The sequence below is a fragment of the Schistocerca cancellata genome, chromosome 1 (genome assembly GCF_023864275.1).
Source record: "Schistocerca cancellata isolate TAMUIC-IGC-003103 chromosome 1, iqSchCanc2.1, whole genome shotgun sequence".
Taxonomy (NCBI): Eukaryota; Metazoa; Arthropoda; class Insecta; order Orthoptera; family Acrididae; genus Schistocerca; species Schistocerca cancellata.
This window is the reverse complement of record NC_064626.1, coordinates 653,463,840-653,488,452: the sequence shown is the minus strand read 5'-3', so window position 1 is coordinate 653,488,452 and position 24,613 is coordinate 653,463,840. Positions and strand designations below refer to the sequence as shown.

The window sequence follows — 24,613 nt, the reverse complement described above, 5'->3', positions numbered from 1 at the left end:
TGACAATGAGCCTCGCATCAAGGAATAAAATCTTGTTTAGTTTGAGAGTTTCGTAGAGAGCAGCAATGACTGAACATCTTACATCATAATCGAGTTTAGTTTGAGAGTTTTGCACAGAGTGACAATGACTGAACATCTTACAGCATAAATGTCAGGTTGTGACAAAACAAGGTCGGATCTCTTTATTTCCTCTCTTGTTTTGCTATCTGCCTCCTCAAATTCATTTTTTCCATTTGTGACTAATTGCCATTAACATACATGAGTATAATCTGCATTTTCGTAAAAGAGAAAGGTTGACCCTCAGTCTTAAGAAATATAGCACCAGATCTAATTTTGTTCTTAGTTTAGTGTATGTAATTAATCTCCTAATTAATTTGACCATTCCTAGTTAATATATTTTGTTATAGCATGAAATCGGCAATTGTTCCGTGTCTTAGATTCTATTGTTGACTTATAAACAAATATAAATTCTGTACTAATTATAAACATTTGGCTCTATTAAAAAACATGTTAGCAAAGCCAGCCCTTATTTAATTCCAAAATAATTACCAGATTTGTCAAAAGCATTGCTTGTGTAAGTATATCTGTTAATTTCATTATTTAAACAAATAATTTGGCCTAACCCTTGTAGTAGAAGAAACTGATAAAAAGAAGGAATTTTTCTATATATCCAGTTAATTGACTGAGTTATGTTTTAATTGTAATTTCTGTAACTTAAACGTTGAACAATGTATAGTTTCAGTAGCTATTATTGTGAGGATATATAAAGGTCCAATTTTTCGTTCCGAGTCGGTCAGTCCACACCGATTTTCCAGTCAGTCCACGATTGATTTTCCAACGAAAAACCTGTATTGGTTAGATCAACAACAGTGCATCAAATTAATCATGAAATAAGTGTACCACAAATAGGACGTGTGTTAGAACAATGAAAGTGTCTGCTCAATAGTGTCACACGTACCGTATAATTTTGCAAGAACTGTGTGGTTAGGTTTTTACTGCTCACAGATGTTCAATGGTAAACTATTTTAGCAGTATGCTGGCATTTGACTGCAAACTATTAATGAGGCTTATCAAAAGTTAACCAATAGTGAACTGGGCATATTAACTGTGTAAAATTGGGGGGGTTGTGAACAGTGAAAGTAAAGAACGGTGAAATGCAATGTGCAACTGTCGGCTACATCATTTACAGTAATCAGTGTTGAACTTCCACTTCCCATTTTTCAGCCAGTATAACAACGCATTACATCGACACCGAATACTATCAACGAGGAAATAAAGCAGGCGAATGTCACAAGGTATATGTATGTTTACACACTGAATGTGAAGTGATTCTCCATTGTAAATAAATGATCATTATACGCATATTTAAGAAGAAGAGCTCCTATCATTTAACAGATAGTTGTAATTCAAGAAACATTTCAGCTTCCAGCACAAGAGATATTGCAACGGAGAAGTAGTCCACTTTAGAGAAGAATAAAATGGTTTGAATGCTTAATCTAAACACATCACACCGGAAATAGAACTGTGATTGTAATCTAAACATAATGTCTCACAGATGTTAAAACACTTCAAAAGTTAGTTCAGCCTGTAGTGAAGTAAGAAGCCTGTGCGAAGTGGAGTTTTGCAGTTAGAAATGCAGTTAAAAATTTGTTTAGCATACCTAACCCCCTCACGTGTATACGATTACATTGCAACACAAGATATAAAAATGATTCCCACATATAATTTATATCTTTGCTGAAATTCAGTTTGGAGACTTACATATCGCTGCAAAAGGATTCCAAGGCATGGGAAGATAGACGATTTTTATTTTCAGTTAGGGATGTTGGACAAATTAACATAATTGTAGGACTATATCATTGAATATAATCTGTTGTAGGATTACAGAACATGATTTATGTTATTTTTAATCATCATTTTACATGCAATTAGCAATCATAATAGTGTACTTTGTTATTTCTATCCTTCTGCTAGTCATTACAGAGTTCAAAAAATTTTTATTGTTGTTGTTATCTTTTGTCCAAAGACTACTTTAATGAAGCTATACTCTATCCTGTGCAGGCCTCTTCATCTCTGAATAAATGGCTCCAAGCACTATGGGACTTAACATCTGAGGTCATCAATCCCCTAGACTTAGAACTACTTAAACCTAACTAACCTAAGGACATCATACACAACCATGCCCGAGGCAGGATTCGAACCTGTGAGTGTAGCAGCAGCACGGTTCCAGACTGAAGCGCCTAGAACCGCTCGGCCAAAGCGGCTGGCTCATCTCTGAATAACTTCTGCAACCTGCATCTAGCTGGACCTGCTTACTGTATTCATCTCTTAGCCTCTCTCTATAATTTTTACCCCACACTTCCCCCCCAATACTACATTTATGATTCCTTGACGTCTCAGAATGTGTCCTTTCAACCAATCCCTTCCTTTGATCAAATTGTGTAACAAGTTTCTTTGTTCTCCCAATTCTATTCAGTACCTCCTCATTAGTTATGCTATCTACATATCTAGTCTTCAGCATTCTTCTGTAGCATCACTTTTGTCTGAATTATTTAGCATCCACATTTCACTCTTGTACAAAGCTACATACCAGACAAATATACTCATGTTCACAAAAACAGAAGACCTGGAATGACTAGAGATAGAACGTTCATATTCACAGGACATGTACATTAGTACGTTCTCCAGAAATGAATAGCATTTCAGTCACCTCAGTTCAGTAAGCGTCTTGTTGCCTAGTAGGCACATGGTCTGCCAGGGGCCCTGGTAACTTGTTTCACGCATGATGGCATCGTCCTATATAAGGCACAATGATGTCCTGTGGTATAGCCATCCATGCTGCATTCACCTGCTTCCAATGTCCATCTGTTGTGACTGGCTTTGGGTCACAGCACTGCACCTGTCGTTTCACCATATCTCATACATTTTTGATTGGCAACAACTCTGGTGATCTGGTGGGCCAGGGAAAAAGGCTGACATCCAGCGACACCAAGAAGGCACATGGGGACGTGCATTGTCATGCTGAAAATTGGCATCTGGGGTGTTGTGAAGAAAGGGTATGGCTACGGGTTGCAACATGTCATTCACATAGGCCACACTGGTCACAGTGCCCTGGACTATCACCGATTGTGATTTGTGGTTGTACCCAATAGCGCCCTACACCATAAGGCCTTGAGTTGGTGCTGTACATCTTGTGCGAATGCATTCATCATGATGCTGCTCCTCCTGTCTGTGGCAAACCAAAATGCAGCCATCATTTTCAAACAAACAGAACCTGGATTTGTCTGGAAACACCATCTGACGCCATTCCTGTCCCCAGTGACGTTCCATACACCATTGCTGTCTAGCATCTTCCTGCACATTCGTGAAAGGTAGGTGGAGAAGTGGTCAATGTGCTCGTAACCCATACCATAAAAAAAAGCGACAGACTGTCACCCCTGATAGTGTACGATGGCTTACACTGTTCCACTGTTGTGCCAGCAATAAGGACACAGATCTGTCTTGCAATGCCATTAGGATGAGATATGTCTTCTCAGAGGGTGAGCTGGATGGTGTGACCTGACCCATCTTGTCATGTCCTACAGCCTTCCATGAACCATTTTGCACACACCTGTTGCACTGCCAAAACACTTCGTCCCACATGAGCAGCAATTTCCCAGATGGATGCATAACATTCTCTCATGCAGAATAATGTGTTCTCTTTCAAACTCACCGATTTGACAATACAGTCATGCATACGTCTTTGAGGCATCTTGCACATCTGCTCAAGCCACACTGGTCCATTACCTTCAATTTACAGAGACAACAAGAGACCCAGGCACATTATACCAGTAGGTGGTGTTGCACACCGATATCAATGTTGACCTCTAACTTGTGGGCTGAAATGGTTTAAATGCTAATCATTTCTGCAGAACATACTAATGTACGTGTCCTGTGAATATGAATGTCCTATCTCTACTCATTCTAGGTGTTCATATTTTTTTTAAACATGAGTGTACCTTCAGAACAGACTTCCAAACACTTAAATTTATATTTGATGTTTGATTTCTCTTCTTCAGAAACATTTTTGGCCATACCCAATCTATATTTTGTATCCTCTCTACTTTGGCCGTGATTAGTTATTTTGCTGCACAAATAGCAAAACTCACGAATTGCTTTTAGTGTCTCATTTCCTAATCTAATTCCCTCAACATCACCTGATTTAATCTCAGTATATTCTATTACCCTTGTTTTGCTTTTGTTGTTGGTCATCTTAAATCCTTATTTCATGACACTATCCATTCCGTTCACCTGATCTTGCTTCTTTGCTGCCTCTGACAGAATTATGTCATCATAGGCAAAGCTCAAAGGCTTTATTTTTTCTCCTTGAACTTTAATTGCTTCTCCAAATTTTTATTCGGTCTCCTTTACTGCTTGTTCACTGTACTCATTGAATAACATCAAGGATAAATTGCAGCCCTGTTTCACCACCTCCTCAGCTACATGTTCCCTTTCATGCCCTTTGACTCTCATAACTACTGTCTGGGTCCTGTACAAGTTGTAAATAACTTTCACTCACCTGTATTATACCCCTACAACTTTCATAATTTCAAATAGTGTGTTCTAGTTAACATTATCAAATGTTATAAGCAAAGATTTTCCTTTCTTCAACCTTTTTTACAAGTTATAAGATGAGTACTGACTCGTGTATTCATACATTCCTCCAGAACACACGCTGACCTCCTCCAAGGGTGCCTTTTACCAGTTTTTCTTTTCACATATACGCAATTCATATTAATATTTTGCAACTATGACTGTTTAAACATATAATTTGGTAATATTCACACCTGTCAGCCCTTGCTTTCTTTGGAACTGGAATTCTTACACTCTTCTTGAAGTCTGAGGGCATTTTGCCCATCTCACCCATCCTGCACACTAAGTGGAATAGTTTTGTCATGGCTGGCTCTCCCAAGGATATCAGTAGTTCTGGTTTTCATTTAGTTCTTTCAGCACTCTGTCAAATTCTTCTCACAGTATCACATCTCCCATCTCATCTTCGTCTACATCCTCTTCCCTTTCTATGATATTGCCTTCAAGTTCACTTCCCATGAATAGCTCATCTATATACTCTTTCTATGTAGCCTTTTCTTTGTTTCATTGTGGTAACACTTATTTGTTAAGGGCCAAATTGCTGTCATTTACAAATAAAGTCCTTTCCATGCCATTTCATTCAGTAATCAAAATATTTACCGGCAAAATCGTTAACTAGCAGCTGCACTGTTCTCAAAGATTTTATCTTAGTTTTGCAACATTCGATTTGTAATAATAAATTTATCTTAGCTATTGAATGCTCGAGATCTCACAGACAAGGACTTCGGGAAAAAATAAGTTTCTCTGAAATGTTATCACTGAAAGCGTATTTATTGAAAAGAAGCTTGTTCACACAGTACTTATTATCTAGCACAAAAGATATACCTGTGAAACAATGTCTGATCAAATTTCATAAAAAACTCAAGTTACTGTTTTCTATAAACAATAGTGCATAGCAGTTGCTAATAAATAGCATACGGAAGAGCTGCTTCTCTTTGGTTAGCATTGCAACCTGATGATGGAGCCATGGAATTCTAGGATCATTGATATGAAACGAGGTATTGGCATTACATTACCAAAATAATCACAATATCAAAGATGATTACTTCCTCTCTAATGACTGGTTTGCCTATATCACGAAAGAGCAATTTCACTGTATTTGAAAAACAGAATGTTAAGCTTCCTAGTACCACTCTGACAACTGAAATGTTATAGTAATATGGAAAGAGGAGGCACTGAGTCACAGATGAACACAATGAAAACAAATGCTACATATATTCAGCTATCAGACAAAGTCCTCCCTGAATATACGTAGCATTCTTTTTCATTGTGCCTGTCTGTGACTCAACACCCCCTTTATGTGGTGAGTAGCAATCTATCCTTTCCATATTGTTGTTATTCCATTCTGAATTGTCTATTTTTAGAAGACTTGTAATTATAGCTAAAGCAACTAACAATCTTATACTAGGCACAAAAGTTACAATGAAACTTAGGAAGCAGTAATATTTAGAAAGACTACGTGCAAGGAGACAGATCTGAACCTAATTTCACTCCACAATATCTGCAGTCAACACATCAAATAAATTTAAATTGGCTCATAAAATTTTTAAATATACTTCCTGGCCGCAGCAGCTGGAGACTGTGGCCGCGCGTGCGAGTGGTGTGTGTGTGTGTGTGTGTGTGTGTGTGTGTGTGTGTGTGTGCGCGCGCGCGCGCGCGCGCCATCATCTCCACCATATGGTGAGTAGCAACTATCCTTTTCATAATACTGTTAAATATACTTAATATACATATTTAAATTCATCACTCTAACAGTCACCATTAACTCGATTAACAGTATTTAATGTTCAAGAAATATACATATAACCACATAAATAAACAGAAAATTTATTACATAGAGTAAACTGTCTTACTTTGCCTTTGGAAAAGTGTAATTGAAGTCACGCCATGATTCAACGAATTTCACATCTTTTAAACTTGGGTGAGGTTTCACTGATGTGAACAATGCCAACTGTAAAACACACAAAACTTTTTTCAGATTCAACATGACATGTAACCGTCAAATAATTACATTAGTGGAATCATCATCTGCTAAATAATGGCATGCAAACTGCTAAATGACACATTTATCCCAAGCATGAAATACTGATGTATAGCAGTCCCTTTTTACAAGGGGAAGGAAAAAAAGAACATTTAATTACAAATTAAAACAGACGTAAGGAAGATTTTGTGCCTTAGCATCCTAGTCACAATGATGTTATCAGAGCTTAAGCAGCACCTCAGATTGGATATGGGTAGAAACTGAAATCAGCCTTGCCCTTTTCAAAGGAACCATCCCAGTATTTGTCTTCAGCAATTAAGGAAGCCGTGAAAAATCTAGCTCTGGAGGGTGAACTGGAATTTAAACCCTACTACTTCTGTATTTGAATCCAGTGCCTTAACAACTGCTCCACTTTGATTAGTACTGAAACTGAATCATAGCTGTAGCATAAAAATATAAACTGTGATAGAAAGCAAGACCAATGCACTAAAATAGAATAATATTAATCTCCCATCTAACCAGGACATTTAATAAAGGCTAAAAATGTTTCCCATAAATATACATACATCGTACAAGAATACATTGTCACTAAACTGAAAAACTGGAATTTAAGGTTGTACAAACGGGAGATATTGAGTCTGTGCAGATCAATAATTGCAATCACAGTTCTGGTCAATAATGGAAAATTTGACATTTTAAATATATGATGTTCAAGATAACAAACCAATTACCCATTTAAAATTATATCTGAAAAGGTCAACTTACTTCTAACACACACTTCAAATATATACTTCCCATTGTCTTACAGACAATATTGCAAAACGAGTTGCAATTAATTTTTCACAGGTTATGAAGCCATGAATTACTGTTGACATCAAAATAATCGATTACAGAAAAAGAGGGTTATACACTGAATTACAAGCTTCAAACAATCAAGAAAAAATCAATATGTACAAAAACTCCTTTAAAGTTGTAAACAAACTGACTGAAAAAGTAACACACACACACACACACACACACACACACACACACACACACACACACACACATTCATTTCATGGGCAAAAGTAAGAAGTGGGCAACCAAATTCAGAAGTATATGGAATGCAATGACAATGAGAAGTGATATGGGCATGGATGATAATCAGGGATTGTAGAGATTTTTAATGAACATTTGTAGCTGTAGTGTTTCATACACAATACAAATGAGCAGTCATGTTGAGCCATTTTTTAATTTTCTGAAATTGTTTTCTCTTTAGTTGGTAAATTTTATTATTACTTCATTTGTGCTGTCCTGTTCCATTTTGCAGAAATAAAAATTCTACTCTCTGATATCTTATATGATTTCAATCTTGTAGGGGTTGGAAAACTATGGATGTGAGAAGTTTGTGTGTAATTCCAGTCACTGTGCTAAAAGGACACAATGCTATAATTTTAATTTAAGTGATGTCGAATAGTCCAGCACAAATGTAGTAATTGTCCTGCCTGAAGATAGTGATTTCTCTCCAGAAATCATTGTGTGACTGGTAAGATGGTTGTATTGTGTATAAAATTTATAAAGTTACAGGCCTGCCTATTACGGTTACGTTTAAGGTAGGAAGCAGGTTGACTCTTGTTACGGCAATAGATATTCTTAAAGAACTATTTTCCACTTTCTGTCATAAAATTATTGTTTTTCCTTGATGAGAATCCTGATGGTAATTCTGGAGGAGGAGGAGGAGATTGGTGTTTAACGTCCCGTCGACAACGAGGTCATTAGAGACGGAGCGCAAGCTCGGGTGAGGGAAGGATGGGGAAGGAAATCGGCCGTGCCCTTTCAAAGGAACCATCCCGGCATTTGCCTGAAGCGATTTAGGGAAATCACGGAAAACCTAAATCAGGATGGCCGGAGACGGGATTGAACCGTCGTCCTCCCGAATGCGAGTCCAGTGTGCTAACCACTGCGCCACCTCGCTCGGTGATGGTAATTCTCTTGCCAATTGTAAATGGAATGTTAGCTACTCTCGATTTCCTGTGACTGTGTGCATGCGTAATAAATGCATTCACAATGGCAGCATCAACCACCAAAAAAAAAAATTCTTTACCATCATTTTAGCAATCGCCATCCACCTTCATACCATTCTCGTTTCTGGTCGAAGAGATCCCCACTGCCCATTACACTGTTGTACAAACTTATGGCACTTGGACAGCAATGCTACATATGGAACCACCTCTTTTGTTTCTGGAAATGAATGTTACACCCTTGGGAGATGTTGCTGTAGACAAAACTGTTATTGTTCTTGTGTCTTACCACCTTATCACAATGGCTGAATCTTTTATCTGCACCTTGAACTCACCTTGTGAAAGTTTGTCATTTTTCTTCATAATTTCTGGAAGACCTTTTCTGTTGACTCTGACAGTACCAACAGAATATATTCCACTATCCAGAAGTGTTTTCATTATGGTATACAAAGTGAAATAGTTGTCAAATGCGACAATAAATCTACTGTTTTTCAAAGACGAACACAATGCAAGCCAACAAGAGGAATGTTGGCAATATTGTCTTCCTCTTTTCCACACTAGATCTGGAACTTCAGTAGATAGCCTGTCTTAGCATCAGCCAGGTGCCAGACCTTGAAACCTCTTTTTATAGGCTTCATGGGGATACATTGTTTTATGCTCAATCTTCCCTTGAAAGGTAACATAGCTCCATCAATAGATTATCTGCCTGAATGATTATATATATGCCTCTAAGAAGTTAACATTTAGGGCATCAGTCAAGGGCCTCACTTTATTTAGTTTCATATCCATGAGCACCCTTCCCCACTGCCTTCGAATTATCATTCAGATGAAGGTTTTCTAAAAATTTTTTAACTTTTCAGAGTCATCACTTTCGACACTGATTCAACATGCAGAAAGGTATATGAACTCCAGTAATTTGATAAGTGTGGCAATTTGTGGATGTCCATAATGATAAGCAACCCGATAAATGCTTTTATTTCAGAGTGTGTCATGTCCACCCAGTTCTTTGTTCTTACAGGTGTTTCAGAGCTCAGTTGAAAATTGTGTCACTCTTGGGATGCATACAAGTTTGTTTGTTCAACAATATTCTGAATGATATTTTCATTGAAGATCTCAAGAAAATACTCATATGGATGATTCATTTTAAAGAATGCTTTCTCTAATAGATTCTATGCCTAAACACTTAGGTAGTGTTTCATCCCAATCAGTTTCAGCACTCTCATCACTATCACTCAAAGCTGGAATTTTTTGGACTCTGTGCGAGAACTTGCAGAGACTGAACACATTCCAAGGACTGAAACGTAGTCTCCTACTGAAGGCACTTGTTGCTGAAAAGTAGCAGGAGATTGTGGCTGGGTGCTCAGTATATTACTTTCCTCATCTGTTGAAAGATCGCCTGATTCAATGTCGAAAACTGACTCATTTTCAGGAAGTGAGAAGAGATATTCTAACATGTCTTCCCTTCTAGTAAAGTAATTCTGAAATGCGAAATACCAAAGCTAAGTGAATATGCGTAGTAACACATCAGTAAACAGGCCTATTGTCTACACTAAAAGTTTGAAATTGTGCCAGACGTATGGCCAACTTGAGCCTTGGGAGCAAATAGTCCCACATGTTTACAACATATTTTTGACATGTTAGAATTGACTAGAAAATTTCTTTCATGCATCAACATGAAGAAAATTGCATAAAATATTGAATAAGTACTGTGGAGTTATTTACAAATGCCATTATCTGCAGATATACAAACAAAAATCACGAAATTACATCAAAATTAGTCCACTTACCAAGAGATTGAGCACAGCAGACATATAATACTCCGTCAATTGTTGCCAGAGCGACTGCTGGTGGCAGCAGGAATTGTCATGAGTTTCTAATTCTAGTCTACAGATGGCAGCACCGGCTAAATGTGGGAATGTCAAATTCTTTGGCCCCTGAAGGACATTAAAGTATGAGGGAAGATATCTCCCCTTTGCCCATGAAAGGGTTAATGCAGTAATGTAACAGGACATATTTCCCCGACAGAAGAAAATACGTTTACGTAAAACTTCTTCCCAAAAAAATTGGGCCTCCAAATATTGTGAGCTACACAGATCAGTATCACCTGTGATTGTATTTTCAGCAGTATTAAACAAATACTGCATGCTGCTCTGAAGTGTCTCAACTGCTCACATTATTAATAAAATAGTCTCTGTTTTGCAAAAGAACATATTGACAGACTAGGGAATTTTCACATTTGTGGATCACATTCTACAAATCACTTACCAAGAAAGTTTTGCAATGAGCGTCTTCCGTGATGTAACTTAAGTCTTTGGTTGCCGTCTTCTGCACTGCTAATGGTTCAGCAACAGAAACTGCCCTGTCACTTTGCTCTCCCTCACTAGCTGACACTGTCCTTTGTGATTTTCACTCTAATGACCATTTTCTGCATTTTCTTGCTAACAATCTGTCCACTGTTTTAAATAGCAATGACAATAAAGTGGAAAATGTTCTAAGACAGCACACAGGAGAGCAGCAGGAAGTTCTGCAATGAATTCCATATCTCTATCTCTATCTCTCTCTCTCTCTCTCTCTCTCTCTCTCTCTCTCTCTCTCTATATATATATATATATATATATATATATATATATATATATATATATATATAAAAACAAAGATGATGTGACTTACCAAATGAAAGTGCTGGCAGGTCGACAGACACACAAACGAACACAAACATACACACAAAATACAAGCTTTCGCAACAAACTGTTGCCTCATCAGGAAAGAGGGAAGGAGAGGGAAAGACGAAAGGATGTGGGTTTTAAGGGAGAGGGTAAGGAGTCATTCCAGTCCCGGGAGCGGAAAGACTTACCTTATGGGGAAAAAAGGACGGGTATACACTCGCACACACACACAAGACAAAGAGTTTGGGCAGAGGATGAAGCTGGCTAAGGTAATGAGGAAAGAGGTTTTAAGTAGGGTGGCAGGTGATCGGCGTGAAAGGAAGTGCTCCATCGCAGCGAGGCCCTGGACAAGCGGGATATTTGTGTATAAGGAAGTGGCATCAATGGTTACAAGGATGGTTTCTGGGGGTAACGGATTGGGTAAGGATTCCAGACGTTCGAGAAAGTGGTTGGTGTCTTTGATGAAGGATGGGAGACTGCATGTAATGGGTTGAGATACGTTCTGTGGGGGCTTGGTAACCAGCTACAATGGGGTGGCCGGGATGATTGTGTTTGTGAATTTTAGGGAGAAGGTAGAAGGTAGGGGTGCGGGGTGTCGGTGGGGTCAGGAGGTTGATGGAGTCAGGTGAAAGGTTTTGTAAGGGGCCTAAGGTTCTGAGGATTCCTTGAAGCTCTGCCTGGACATCAGGAATGGGATTACCTTGGCAAACTTTGTACGTGGTGTCGTCTGAAAGCTGACGCAGTCCCTCAGCCACATACTCCCGACGATCAAGTACCACGGTCGTGGAACCCTCGTCCGCCGGAAGAATGATGATGGACCGGTCAGCCTTCAGATCACGGATAGCCTGGGCTTCAGCAGTGGTGATGTTGGGAATAGGATTAAGGTTTTTTAAGAAGGATTGAGAGGCAAGGCTGGAAGTCAGAAATTCCTGGAAGGTTTGGGGAGGGTGATTTTAAGGAAGAGGAGGTGGGTCCCGCTGTGACGGAGGACGGAACTGTTCCAGGCAGGGTTCAATTTGGATAGTGTCTTGGGGAGTTGGATCATTATGGGTAGGATTAGGATCATTTTTCTTCGTGGCAAAGTGATACTTCCAGCAGAGAGTATATATATATCTTCACTTCTATTTCCCCAAATTCCAATGTTCAAGTGTGCCCAACAGAATTACTCTTCTCCCTGACTCTGAGGGTGGAGTAGGAGTCCTGGATAGCCTGTACTTGTTTGTCTACTGAGTACAATTGCTAAACCAGTTGCCAGACAGTTGAAAAGTCAAAGCAGATGAGATACATTCAATCTATGATAGTCTTCACCTGCTCTAGTGCCATCAAGATCACACAAACCTACGTAAGTGAATTGATTTGAGGAGTGAATTCTTAAGGACAGATTCAGGGAACATCACATAGTGCGTTGTGATGACTGTCTGAGAATATATTAAAATGGATAACAAAAATCATGTACAGAAACATGCATGTCTACAAGCATATTCTTGTCTTTTTCTCATATGTAAATAAAACTTTACAATATGGTCATAACAAAACATTAAATACAACAAAAATCAGCTGAACAAGTTGCCAAAAGTTATTTCCAGGTACACATGGCTGGATGACCACTATTAAAAATAGAGAAAGTGCCAACCACTATTAGAACAAGTGAATGCTAGTACCAGTTCCATACACAGCTGTTAAAAGCGTTTGAATAAAAACTAGAGTCTCAGTTTAAATCAGCACCTTCACAACTATTCTGCAATTTACACTTAAGTGCTTAGTAGAGGATTAACAGAACCTCTTTCAGGCTATTTCTCAACCATTACAATCTCGAATAGTGTGGGGGGGAAAATGAACACTTAAATCTTTCTCTTACTTTATTATGATTGTCTATTTTTCTTATATAGGTAGGAGTCAACAAAATATCTTTGCATTCCAAGTTGATGAATTTTGAAAAGACCTTGCTGCAACACACATGTATTTTAATTATTCCCATTCCAACTCGCTTTATCAAATCTGTGGCATTCTCTCTCCTACTTCACAATAACACAAAACAGGCTGCCCCTCTTTGAACTTTTAGGATGTCTTCTGGTGGTCCTATATGATGATGATCCCAAAATGCACAGCAGTGCTAACCATGATCCCTAGGCACATAGCTGACTCAACAGCCTTTTACATTATGTGATTTATTGTGTAACCAAAATATAATGGATTTTTTTTTAGTATTCATGTAGAGAATCTTAGTTTTTACTGCTTAAGGTCACCCACTACTGTTTGCACAGTATATATAAAGATATATATTAAAAGAGAAATGGACACACAGTCAAAATTTCAAATCTGATTCATCTAATTGTGGATGGTTTAATCACTCAGTAACAAAAGGATGAACCAGCCACTCTGAGGTACATTAAAGTAAGCTACCCAATAATTTGGACTTGAGTAGAGATAGTGCATCCTCATGTATTCTGTCTTATATCACACTTCCTGTGGATGGCAGAGCGTTTAAACACAGGGTTGGCAATAGGTTTGAAATGTATCTCTTGTATGCACAGGCACAAGATCTCTCTTGTGCTAAAAGCTTCACTTTTCCCAAATGTATTCTTAAACCATTCACATTCCATTACTATAGCAGATATTAGTCAATGCTGGATTTTCTTTTATCCTCTCTCTCAATTTTTTGGTGACATGTTGGACAGAGAAAGCTTCATCAACAAATACATCGAATTCCATTTCAGATTTACCTTATATTAAGCTCCTATCTGCTGGTTGCATGCCAGATTTCTTTGGATTTTGACTGGTTTTGGTGTGTAATTCACCTTTTGTTGTTGTGATGCAGACATTTGCATATCTGCATGTATATCCATACTTAACAAATCACTGTGAAGTGTATTGCAGAGAGTATTTCCTATTGTACCTGTTATTAGGGCTGCTTCCCATTCCAAATACATCAGTGCAGGAAGAAAGATTGTTTAAACATCTCTATACAAGTTGTAATCATGTTCTCATGATTCCTACAGGAGCGATACCTAAGGGGTTGTTGTATATTCTTAGACTAATCACTTAAATCTGGTTGTTGAAACTATGTAAGTAGCCTTCCTTGGGACAGTCTGCCTCTACCTACAAGAATCTGCCAGTTCAGTTTCTTTAGCATCTCCATGATATTCTCTCATTGATCAAACAAACTTGTCACCATTTGTGCTGCCCTTCTTTGTATAGTGCTGCCCTTCTTTGTATACAAACAATATACACTCCTGGAAATAGAAATAAGAACACCGTGAGTTCATTGTCCCAGGAAGGGGAAACTTTATTGACACATTCCTGGGGTCAGATACATCACATGATCACACTGACAGAACCACAGGCACATAGACACAGGCAACAGAGCATGCACAATGTCGGCACTAGTACAGTGTATATCCACCTTTCGCAGCAATGCAGGCTGCTATTCTCCCATGGAGACGATCGTAGAGATGCTGGATGTAGTCCTGTGGAATGGCTTGCCATGCCATTTCCACCTGGCGCCTCAGTTGGACCAGCGTTCGTGCTGGACGTGCAGACCGCGTGAGATGACGCTTCATCCAGTCCCAAACATGCTCAATGGGGGACAGATCCGGAGATCTTGCTGGCCAGGGTAGTTGACTTACACCTTCTAGAGCACGTTGGGTAGCACGGGATACATGCGGACGTGCATTGTCCTGTTGGAACAGCAAGTTCCCTTGCCGGTCTAGGAATGGTAGAACGATGGGTTCGATGACGGTTTGGATGTACCGTGCACTATTCAGTGTCCCCTCGACGATCACCAGTGGTGTACGGCCAGTGTAGGAGATCGCTCCCCACACCATGATGCCGGGTGTTGGCCCTGTGTGCCTCGGTCGTATGCAGTCCTGATTGTGGCGCTCACCTGCACGGCGCCAAACACGCATACGACCATCATTGGCACCAAGGCAGAAGCGACTCTCATCGCTGAAGACGACATGTCTCCATTCGTCCCTCCATTCACGCCTGTCGCGACACCACTGGAGGCGGGCTGCACGATGTTGGGGCGTGAGCGGAAGACGGCCTAACGGTGTGCGGGACCGTAGCCCAGCTTCATGGAGACGGTTGCGAATGGTCCTCGCCGATACCCCAGGAGCAACAGTGTCCCTAATTTGCTGGGAAGTGGCGGTGCGGTCCCCTACGGCACTGCGTAGGATCCTACGGTCTTGGCGTGCATCCGTGCGTCGCTGCGGTCCGGTCCCAGGTCGACGGGCACGTGCACCTTCCGCCGACCACTGGCGACAACATCGATGTACTGTGGAGACCTCACGCCCCACGTGTTGAGCAATTCGGCGGTACGTCCACCCGGCCTCCCGCATGCCCACTATACGCCCTCGCTCAAAGTCCGTCAACTGCACATACGGTTCACGTCCACGCTGTCGTGGCATGCTACCAGTGTTAAAGACTGCGATGGAGCTCCGTATGCCACGGCAAACTGGCTGACACTGACGGCGGCGGTGCACAAATGCTGCGCAGCTAGTGCCATTCGACGGCCAACACCGCGGTTCCTGGTGTGTCCGCTAGCCAAGCAAAATTCTAGGATGGATCACACATTTTGTAAGCAATCTCCCTTGTAAACTGACTGCATTTCCCTAGTTTTCTACCAATGAACTGAAGTCTGTCAACTGCTTTACCAACAGCTGAGCCTGTGAGACCTTTACATTTCGTACACCCACAAAATATTACACCCACAAATGTGATTTGAACAATTCCAACTGTGGCTCACTGATACTCTAGTTAAAGGATACCACTCTTTTCCTTAATTTTGTGAAACACACAAAGTCACATTTCTGAACCTTTAAATCTAGTTGCCAAACTTTCTACCACACTGAAATTTTATCAAGATCCAACAACATTTGTGCAGTCTTTTTTCAGACAGTACTTCATTATATATAACCACATCGTAGTCATTAATATACAGGATGAACAGCAAGGATTGTAAAATGCTTTCTTGGGGCACATCTAAAGTTACTCCTACATCTGTGGATGACCCTTCATCCAATGTAATACATTGCATGCTCCCTGCCAAGAAATCCTCAATTCAGTCACAAATATCAATTGATACCACATATGATTGTACATTCAATAATAAGCATAGATGTGGTACTGAGTCAAACAGTTTTTGGATATCAAGAAATCGTGCATCTACCTGCCTACTTTGATTCATGACTTTCAGGATTCATGTGTGAAGAAGAGTATGCTGGTAAAATTATTTAATTGGATAGATAAAAAATCTACTCATCATGCGATGGCAGAACACACATAAAAGACTGTTGTGGCAGGCAAGCTTTCGGAGCCAGCGGTCCTTCTTCAGGTTGAAGGGAAAGGAAGAAGGGTGAAGCGTGAAGGGTGAAGGAAAAGGACTGGAGAGGTCTAGGAAAAGGGGTAGATTTTGGGAAAGTCAGCCACAACCATGGGTCAGGGCAGACTTACCATACGGGATGAGAAGCAAAGACTGCTTCTCATCCCGTATGTAAGTCTCCCCTGACTTGAACTGGCAAATGTTATGAACTGTGATCATTCCACTATATTGTGATATTTGCATGCAATAAGGAGGATCCAAAAAATCGGGTGTATGGGTACCAGTCTGGATGATTGACTGATCTGGCCTTGTAACATTAACCAAAACGGCCTTGCTGTGCTGGTACTGCGAACGGCTGAAAGCAAGGGGAAACTACAGCCGTAATTTTTCCCGAGGGCATGCAGCTCTACTGTATGATTAAATGATGATGGCGTCCTCTTGGGTTAAATATTCCGGAGGTAAAATAGTCCCCCATTCGGATCTCCGGGCGGGGACTACTCAAGAGGACGTCGTTATCAGGAGAAAGAAAACTGGCGTTCTACGGATCGGAGTGTGGAATGTCAGATCACTTAATCGGGCAGGTAGGTTAGAAAATTTAAAAAGGGAGATGGATAGGTTAAAGTTAGATATAGTGGGAATTAGTGAAGTTCGGTGGCAGGAGGAACAAGACTTTTGGTCAGGTGATTACAGGGTTATAAACACAAAATCAAATAGGGGTAATGCAGGAGTAGGTTTAATAATGAATAAAAAAATAGGAATGCGGGTTAGCTACTACAAACAGCATAGTGAACGCATTATTGTGGCCAAGATAGACACGAAGCCCATGCTTACTACAGTAGTACAAGTTTATATGCCAACTAGCTCTGCAGATGATGAAGAAATAGATGAAATGTATGACGAGATAAAAGAAATTATTCAGACAGTGAAGGGAGACGAAAATTTAATAGTCATGGGTGACTGGAATTCGTCAGTAGGAAAAGGGAGAGAAGGAAACATAGTAGGTGAATATGGATTGGGGGAAAGGAATGAAAGAGGAAGCCGCCTTGTAGAATTTTGCACAGAGCATAACTTAATCATAGCTAACACTTGGTTCAAGAATCATGAAAGGAGGCTGTATACATGGAAGAAGCCTGGAGATACTGACAGGTTTCAGATAGATTATATAATGGTAAGACAGAGATTTAGGAACCAGGTTTTAAATTGTAAGACATTTCCTGGGACAGATGTAGATTCTGACCACAAAATATTGGTTATGAACTGCAGATTGAAACTGAAGAAACTGCAAAAAGGTGGGAATTTAAGGAGATGGGACCTGGATAAACTGAAAGAACCAGAGGTTGTAGAGAGTTTCAGGGAGAGCATTAGGGAACAATTGACAGGAATGGGGTAAAGAAATACAGTAGAAGAAGAATGGGTAGCTCTGAGGGATGAAGTGGTGAAGGCAGCAGACGATCAAGTAGGTAAAAAGACGCGGGGTAATAGAAATCCTTGGGTAACAGAAGAAATATTGAATTTAATTGATGAAAGGAGAAAATATAAAAATGCAGTAAATGAAGCAGGCAAAAAGGAATACAAACGTCTCAAAAATGAAATCGACAGGAAGTGCCGAATGGCTAAGCGGGGATGGCTAGAGGACAAATGTAAGGAGGTAGAGGCTTGTCTCACTAGGGGTAAGATAGATACTGCCTACAGGAAAATTAAAGAGACCTTTGGAGAGAAGAGAACCACTTGTATGAATATCAAGAGCTCAGATGGCAACCCAGTTCTAAGCAAAGAAGGGAAAGCAGAAAGGTGGAAGGAGTATATAGAGGGTTTATACAAGGGCGATGTACTTGAGGACAATATTATGGAAATGGAACAGGATGTAGATGAAGATGAAATGGGAGATAAGATACTGCGTGAAGAGTTTGACAGAGCACTGAAAGACCTGAGTCAAAACAAGGCCCCGGGAGTAGACAACATTCCATTAGAACTACTGATGGCCTCGGGAGAGCCAGTCATGACAAAACTCTACCATCTGGTGAGCACGATGTATGAGACAGGCGAAATACCCTCAGACTTTAAGAAGAATACAATAATTCCAATCCCAAAGAAAGCAGGTGTTGACAGATGTGAAAGTTACCGAACTATCAGTTTAATAAATCACAGCTGCAAAATACTAACGCGAATTCTTTACAGACGAATGGAAAAACTGGTAGAAGCCGACCTCGGGGAAGATCAGTTTGGATTCCGTAGAAATGTTGGAACACGTGAGGCAATACTGACCTTAAGACTTATCTTGGAAGAAAGATTAAGAAAAGGCAAACCTACGTTTCTAGCATTTGTAGACTTAGAGAAAGCTTTTGACAATGTTGACTGGAATACTCTCTTTCAAATTCTGAAGGTGGCAGGGGTAAAATACAGGGAGCGAAAGGCTATTTACAATTTCTACAGAAACCAGATGGCAGTTATAAGAGTCGAGGGGCATGAAAGGAAAGCAGCGGTTGGCAAAGGAGTGAGACAGGGTTGTAGCCTCTCCCCGATGTTATTCAATCTGTATATTGAGCAAGCAGTAAAGGAAACAAAAGAAAAATTCGGAGTAGGTATTAAAATTCATGGAGAAGAAGTAAAAACTTTGAGGTTCGCCGATGACATTGTAATTCTGTCAGAGACAGCAAAGGACTTGGAAGAGCAGTTGAACGGAATGGACAGTGTCTTGAAAGGAGGATATAAGATGAACAACAACAAAAGCAAAACGAGGATAATGGAATCTAGTCAAATTAAGTCGGGTGATGCTGAGGGAATTAGATTAGGAAATGAGACACTTAAAGTAGTAAAGGAGTTTTGCTATTTAGGGAGTAAAATAACCGACGATGGTCGAAGTAGAGAGGATATAAAATGTAGACTGGCAATGGCAAGGAAAACGTTTCTCAAGAAGAGAAATTTGTTAACATCGAATATAGATATAGGTGTCAGGAAGTCGTTTCTGAAAGTATTTGTATGGAGTGTAGCCATGTATGGAAGTGAGACATGGACGATAACTAGTTTGGACAAGAAGAGAATAGAAGCTTTCGAAATGTGGTGCTACAGAAGAATGCTGAAGATAAGGTGGGTAGATCACGTAACTAATGAGAAGGTATTGAATAGGATTGGGGAGAAGAGAAGTTTGTGGCACAACTTGACTAGAAGAAGAGATCGGTTGGTAGGACATGTTCTGAGGCATCGAGGGATCACAAATTTAGCATTGGAGGGCAGCATGGAGGGTAAAAATCGTAGAGGGAGACCAAGAGATCAATACACTAAGCAGATTCAGAAGGATGTAGGTTGCAGTAGGTACTGGGAGATGAAGAAGCTTGCACAGGATAGAGTAGCATGGAGAGCTGCATCAAACCAGTCTCAGGACTGAAGACCACAACAAAGGGAAAGAAAGGAATGGTTGAGCCCAAACAAAGCACAATTCCCCATAAAAAGATCTGTAAGCATCTACAAAAGATAATGTTATGCATCTGGTGGAGCAGTGATGGTGTCGTGTACTACAAATTGCTCTGCCGAGGTGTAATCATCAGTGTTAATGTTTATTGCTAACATCTGAAATGTCTGGCAGATGCAGTCAGAGAACATTGACCAGGAACACTGCATGAAGTGATGCTACTCCTTGATAACGCCTGCTCACATTCTGCTAGACTGACAAAAAACACTATACATACCACACCCACCCTACTGTTGTCTGACCTTGCACCCTCAGATTTTCACCTTTTCCACTCTATCAAACAACATTAAAGGGACTTCCTTTACAGATGAAAATGCACTCCAAAAATGGCTCAAGTCCTTCACCTCAAAACCATGTAATTTCTACAGTTGCAAAATCAAAAAATTAACCCAGCGTTGACCGACTGCTGTAAATAGTCAGACAACTGAAGTCTCTATTACATGTATCCATTGGGTTCATTAAACTTATGGATAAATGCAATGAACTTATGCACCAACCCATTCGAATGGTAATGTGGCACTTGGAGTAGATGCATAAATAAACCCAGTTAGCAAATTAATGTACCACAACTGTGTATTCACAAAAAACTGAAACTTATCCTGGCAGAAACAAACAAAAGAAAAACTGGCATTATCAAGCATGCAATATCATAAGTGTTTCAAACTTACATTGCTATGTACTGAAAGCAGCGAGAGAACTAATGATGGAGAGGTCTCCTTAATTTTTTCCTTCTTCAGGGTTGCCACAAGTTTCCCCAAATGAAACTCCCTGATATTTCCTTATTTCCAGGCAAGTTTTAGCATTTACCCTAACAAATTTTGAGATCTCAAGGGTAAGTTAAGCTACGATACAAACAACAATAGTGCAAATGAGGAAATATCTAAAATAAATTGCAAGCAGATGGTATTTCCTGATGTGAGCAAAATATCTAAAACAATACACACTTAAAAGCAGATGATGTTTCTTGATGTGAGCAAAAATCTATAAGCACTAACATCAACATTTTTTGTACTGAACTGTTTTTAGATGGAAAAGGCAAGCCAAATGATACATGATTTTCATTAAAACCAATGATGTTATTTTATTTCAATAAAACGAAACACATTTGGTGACAAAAATATGCATTTCCTTGGAGTCACGAGGCAGATTTAAAATACTTTCACCAAGTTCAGAAATAACCACAGAAAAACGTAGGTCTCTTGAAAGAAGTGCACAAGGTGGGGAAGAATTGTGTAAAGCAACACTGTAGGTGACCACTAATAAAGTGTCGGTTCTATTATGTTCATTATTGTCGGTTATTACCTACTGTTATATATCAACATTCCATCCAGGATTTTTTTTATGTACGTCTGGGTCCACGGATAAACCATGAAAATCTGTTGCATTACGCCACACACAAACAGACCCAGCCTGCAGGCAGATCAGTGAGACTAGATCTGAAGAGCAGGGCCTGCACATTAGTGGGAACTGAATGGCTTCAGATCAGCAGGCCCGATCTATTAAAGATACCAGCAGAAACTGCCTGCAGATTTGGCCCATCGTGGAAATCTACTCGTGTCGCCAGTTATTCACGAGCCACAGACAACATGTTGAAATGAGACCATGGTGATCAATCCATGCATCAGATAACTTGTTCAAATACTCTGAGAATCAATAATAATGAGGATAGGTAGTAACTCACCATAAAGATGATTGCTGAGCGGCAGACAGGGACATAGAAAGGAATCTCACTCTCACAACTAACTTTTCAGCCATAGCTTTTGTCAAAAAATGAGCGCACACACACACACACACACACACACACACACACACACACACACACACACACACACATTCACACAACCACTGCTCACACACACGACCTCCGTCTCTGGCCACTGCGGCTACAGTCTCTGCAAATTAGATCCAAACAAACCTCTCCTCATGCTGCCCTGCCTCTCGTCGACAGCTGTTAGGGTAGTGGCAAGAAATGGTGGCAGCACTGACTGCAAGCTGAGGGGAGTGGTAGGAAGGAGAGAAGCAATAGTAATGGTGGAGTAGGGAAGTGGTGCACATACTCAGCTGCACACAGCCAGTGACGATGCATGACATCTCAGTATACAAACCGTTTCATCTACTGAGGCAAAAATGAGATTTTTCCAGTGCTTTTTTTTCCAACTTTCCCTGATATTTCCCTGATTTCTGTGATGTGTTTGAAATTCCCTGATATTCCCTCATTTCTAGAACCTGTGGCAACCCTGTTCTTTGCCTGAAACTCATCACAAAACACATAAAAAGTCTGTCTCAAGGAAGATTGGAACTGAGAAATAATCCAGTCTTCACTTTATAGTGCAAATATATTACATCTCAGCTAGAAAAGAACTGTGCTTCTCTCTCTCTCATATATATATATATAAACTCCGCTGTACCGGTCCCAAGCCCGGGGCCTCATTATGCAAGTGATGAGGAAGGAGGAGGGGGAGGAGTAACAACCTCGTTTAAAAAACCAGAGTTCACCTGGCCCGGGTGATAGTACTCTGTCAGGGCCCCTTTGCTAGGGTTACAGCGAAGACCTCAACGGTAGTGAAGGCGGAGAGAACGAATCTCGGTACGGTGGAACTAGCGGAAGAGGCACATAATACAATAAATCCACCTTGCGTCTGACTTGTAACAAGCGGCACTGTGGTCGGCGTCTGTTCACCAGAGGTGCGGCCGTAATACAAATTCTGGAACTAACCACTCCAGTCTTAACCACTGAGCTTTTCTGAGCTCAACCCTTTGATTCTAAGTACTATTATGGAGCGTTTTAGTAATTACAAAATTACCCCAGGTGGTAACAAATCCTCCGCCATCAGTGGCGCAACTAGTCTATCGGATTCTGGCGAGACTAGGCTGAAACGCTACATCCCAAACCAGAGGAAATCGAAGTCTTTTGCCCAACTCATGCCCAAGGTCGAAACATTTTTTGGAACTATCAATATTAACTCTCTCTTGACACCAGGAAAACTCTATAAATTAGGAGACACACTAAAAGAACAAAATATCAAAATTTTAGCCCTGCAAGAAACAAGGTTACCTGATGAGAATACCATGGATTTTGGAAACTACCGATTGTTTAAAAGTAAAACAGACAAAAGAATTCTTAAAAACACTCCGCATCTGGGTGTTGCATTCGCAATTTCGCAAGACATTCTTGGCTCCGTAATCGAAGTAAATCCAGTAAACAACAGACTAATGAAAATTTCCATGAAATGTGCAAATAAAATGTACTGTTTAATTAACGCACACATGCCTATCAACCAGGAGAATAAAACAAATCCAGAAAAAGTAAATAAGTCATGGGAAGTGTTAGAGAATACAGTCTCCAAAATTCCTCAAAATTATGTAAAGATTTTAATGGGTGATTTTAATGCACAGTTAGGGAAAGAGAGAAAATTTAGAAAAACGGTCGGTGAATTCCCTGCACATAAATGGACCAATCAAAATGGAAAGAGGCTGGTAGAATTTTGCAGAAATTTCAATCTCAAAATTATGTCAAGTCATTTTAAGAAAAAACCTTCAAAACAAAAGACATGGCGATCACCTAACAAGGACATAGGTGAATTCCAAATTGACCATATTGCAATCTCGTATCCATGTCACAAAGAAATTTTAAATGTTCAAGTTCGTAAAGGCGCCAATATTGACTCAGACCATTACTTAACCCGTGTGAAACTAAAGCTAAAACCCCAAAATTTCAACAAAAGGACACCATTAATCCCCAAATTTGACACCAGTAAAATCCAACCATCAGTATTAGCAGACGAATTTGACAAAACAAGTGCACAAAATTGGGAACAACTCAAACACAAGATTATCAAAACAGCTCAAGATCAAATTCCTTTACGAAAACACAAGAAACATGCTTGGTGGAATGAAAACTGTGATCATGCAATCAAAGCCAGACAAGAGACATTTAAAGCATGGAATAGCAACAAGACAGAAGACACATATGATACATTCCTGACAACTAGAAAAGACACTTCAAAACTAATTAGACAAACAAAAAGACAATATGAGAATAGTCAACTCTTAGAAATTGAAGAAGATTTTCAGAAATACAATACCAGAAATTTTTATAAAACTTATAAAACCAAAAAAAAGGGGTACCAACCCCAGAATCTTTGCTTCAAGAAGGAAAATGGACAGTTGGCTCTTAACAACCAAGAAAATTGCAAAGAACTTTCTAAATATTTTAAGAATCTTCTAAATTGCCCCGAGCCCACAGAAAGATTTCCACCAAAAATTCCCCAACAATGCAATCCAGTTTCACTTGCACCAAATGAAGAGGAAATCATTAAAGAAATTCATAGGTTGAAAAACAACAAAGCATCTGGTGAAGATGGAATTGTTGCAGAACTTTTAAAGGCAGCTGGTCCAAAAACCGTTAAAGAAATTACTTCAATCATGCAAAACATTTGGCAAACTGAAAAAATTCCTGATGAATGGAAAACCGCCTTGATTCACCCACTTCATAAGAAGGGAGACAAAACTGATGTTAATAATTACAGAGGAATTTCTCTTCTTCCA

At 39.9% G+C, this 24,613-nt stretch overlaps 1 protein-coding gene across 1 annotated transcript in view; it reads right to left on the bottom strand.

Moving 5' to 3' along the window:
• Positions 1-24,613, bottom strand: part of LOC126183487 (cleft lip and palate transmembrane protein 1-like protein) — a 182,639-nt gene that overhangs the window by 133,895 nt on the left and 24,131 nt on the right. Inside the window, exon 2 of the mRNA XM_049925519.1 lies at positions 6,483-6,580. Coding sequence (XP_049781476.1) covers positions 6,483-6,580 — 98 coding nt within the window. The remainder of the gene's footprint in view (positions 1-6,482; positions 6,581-24,613) is intronic.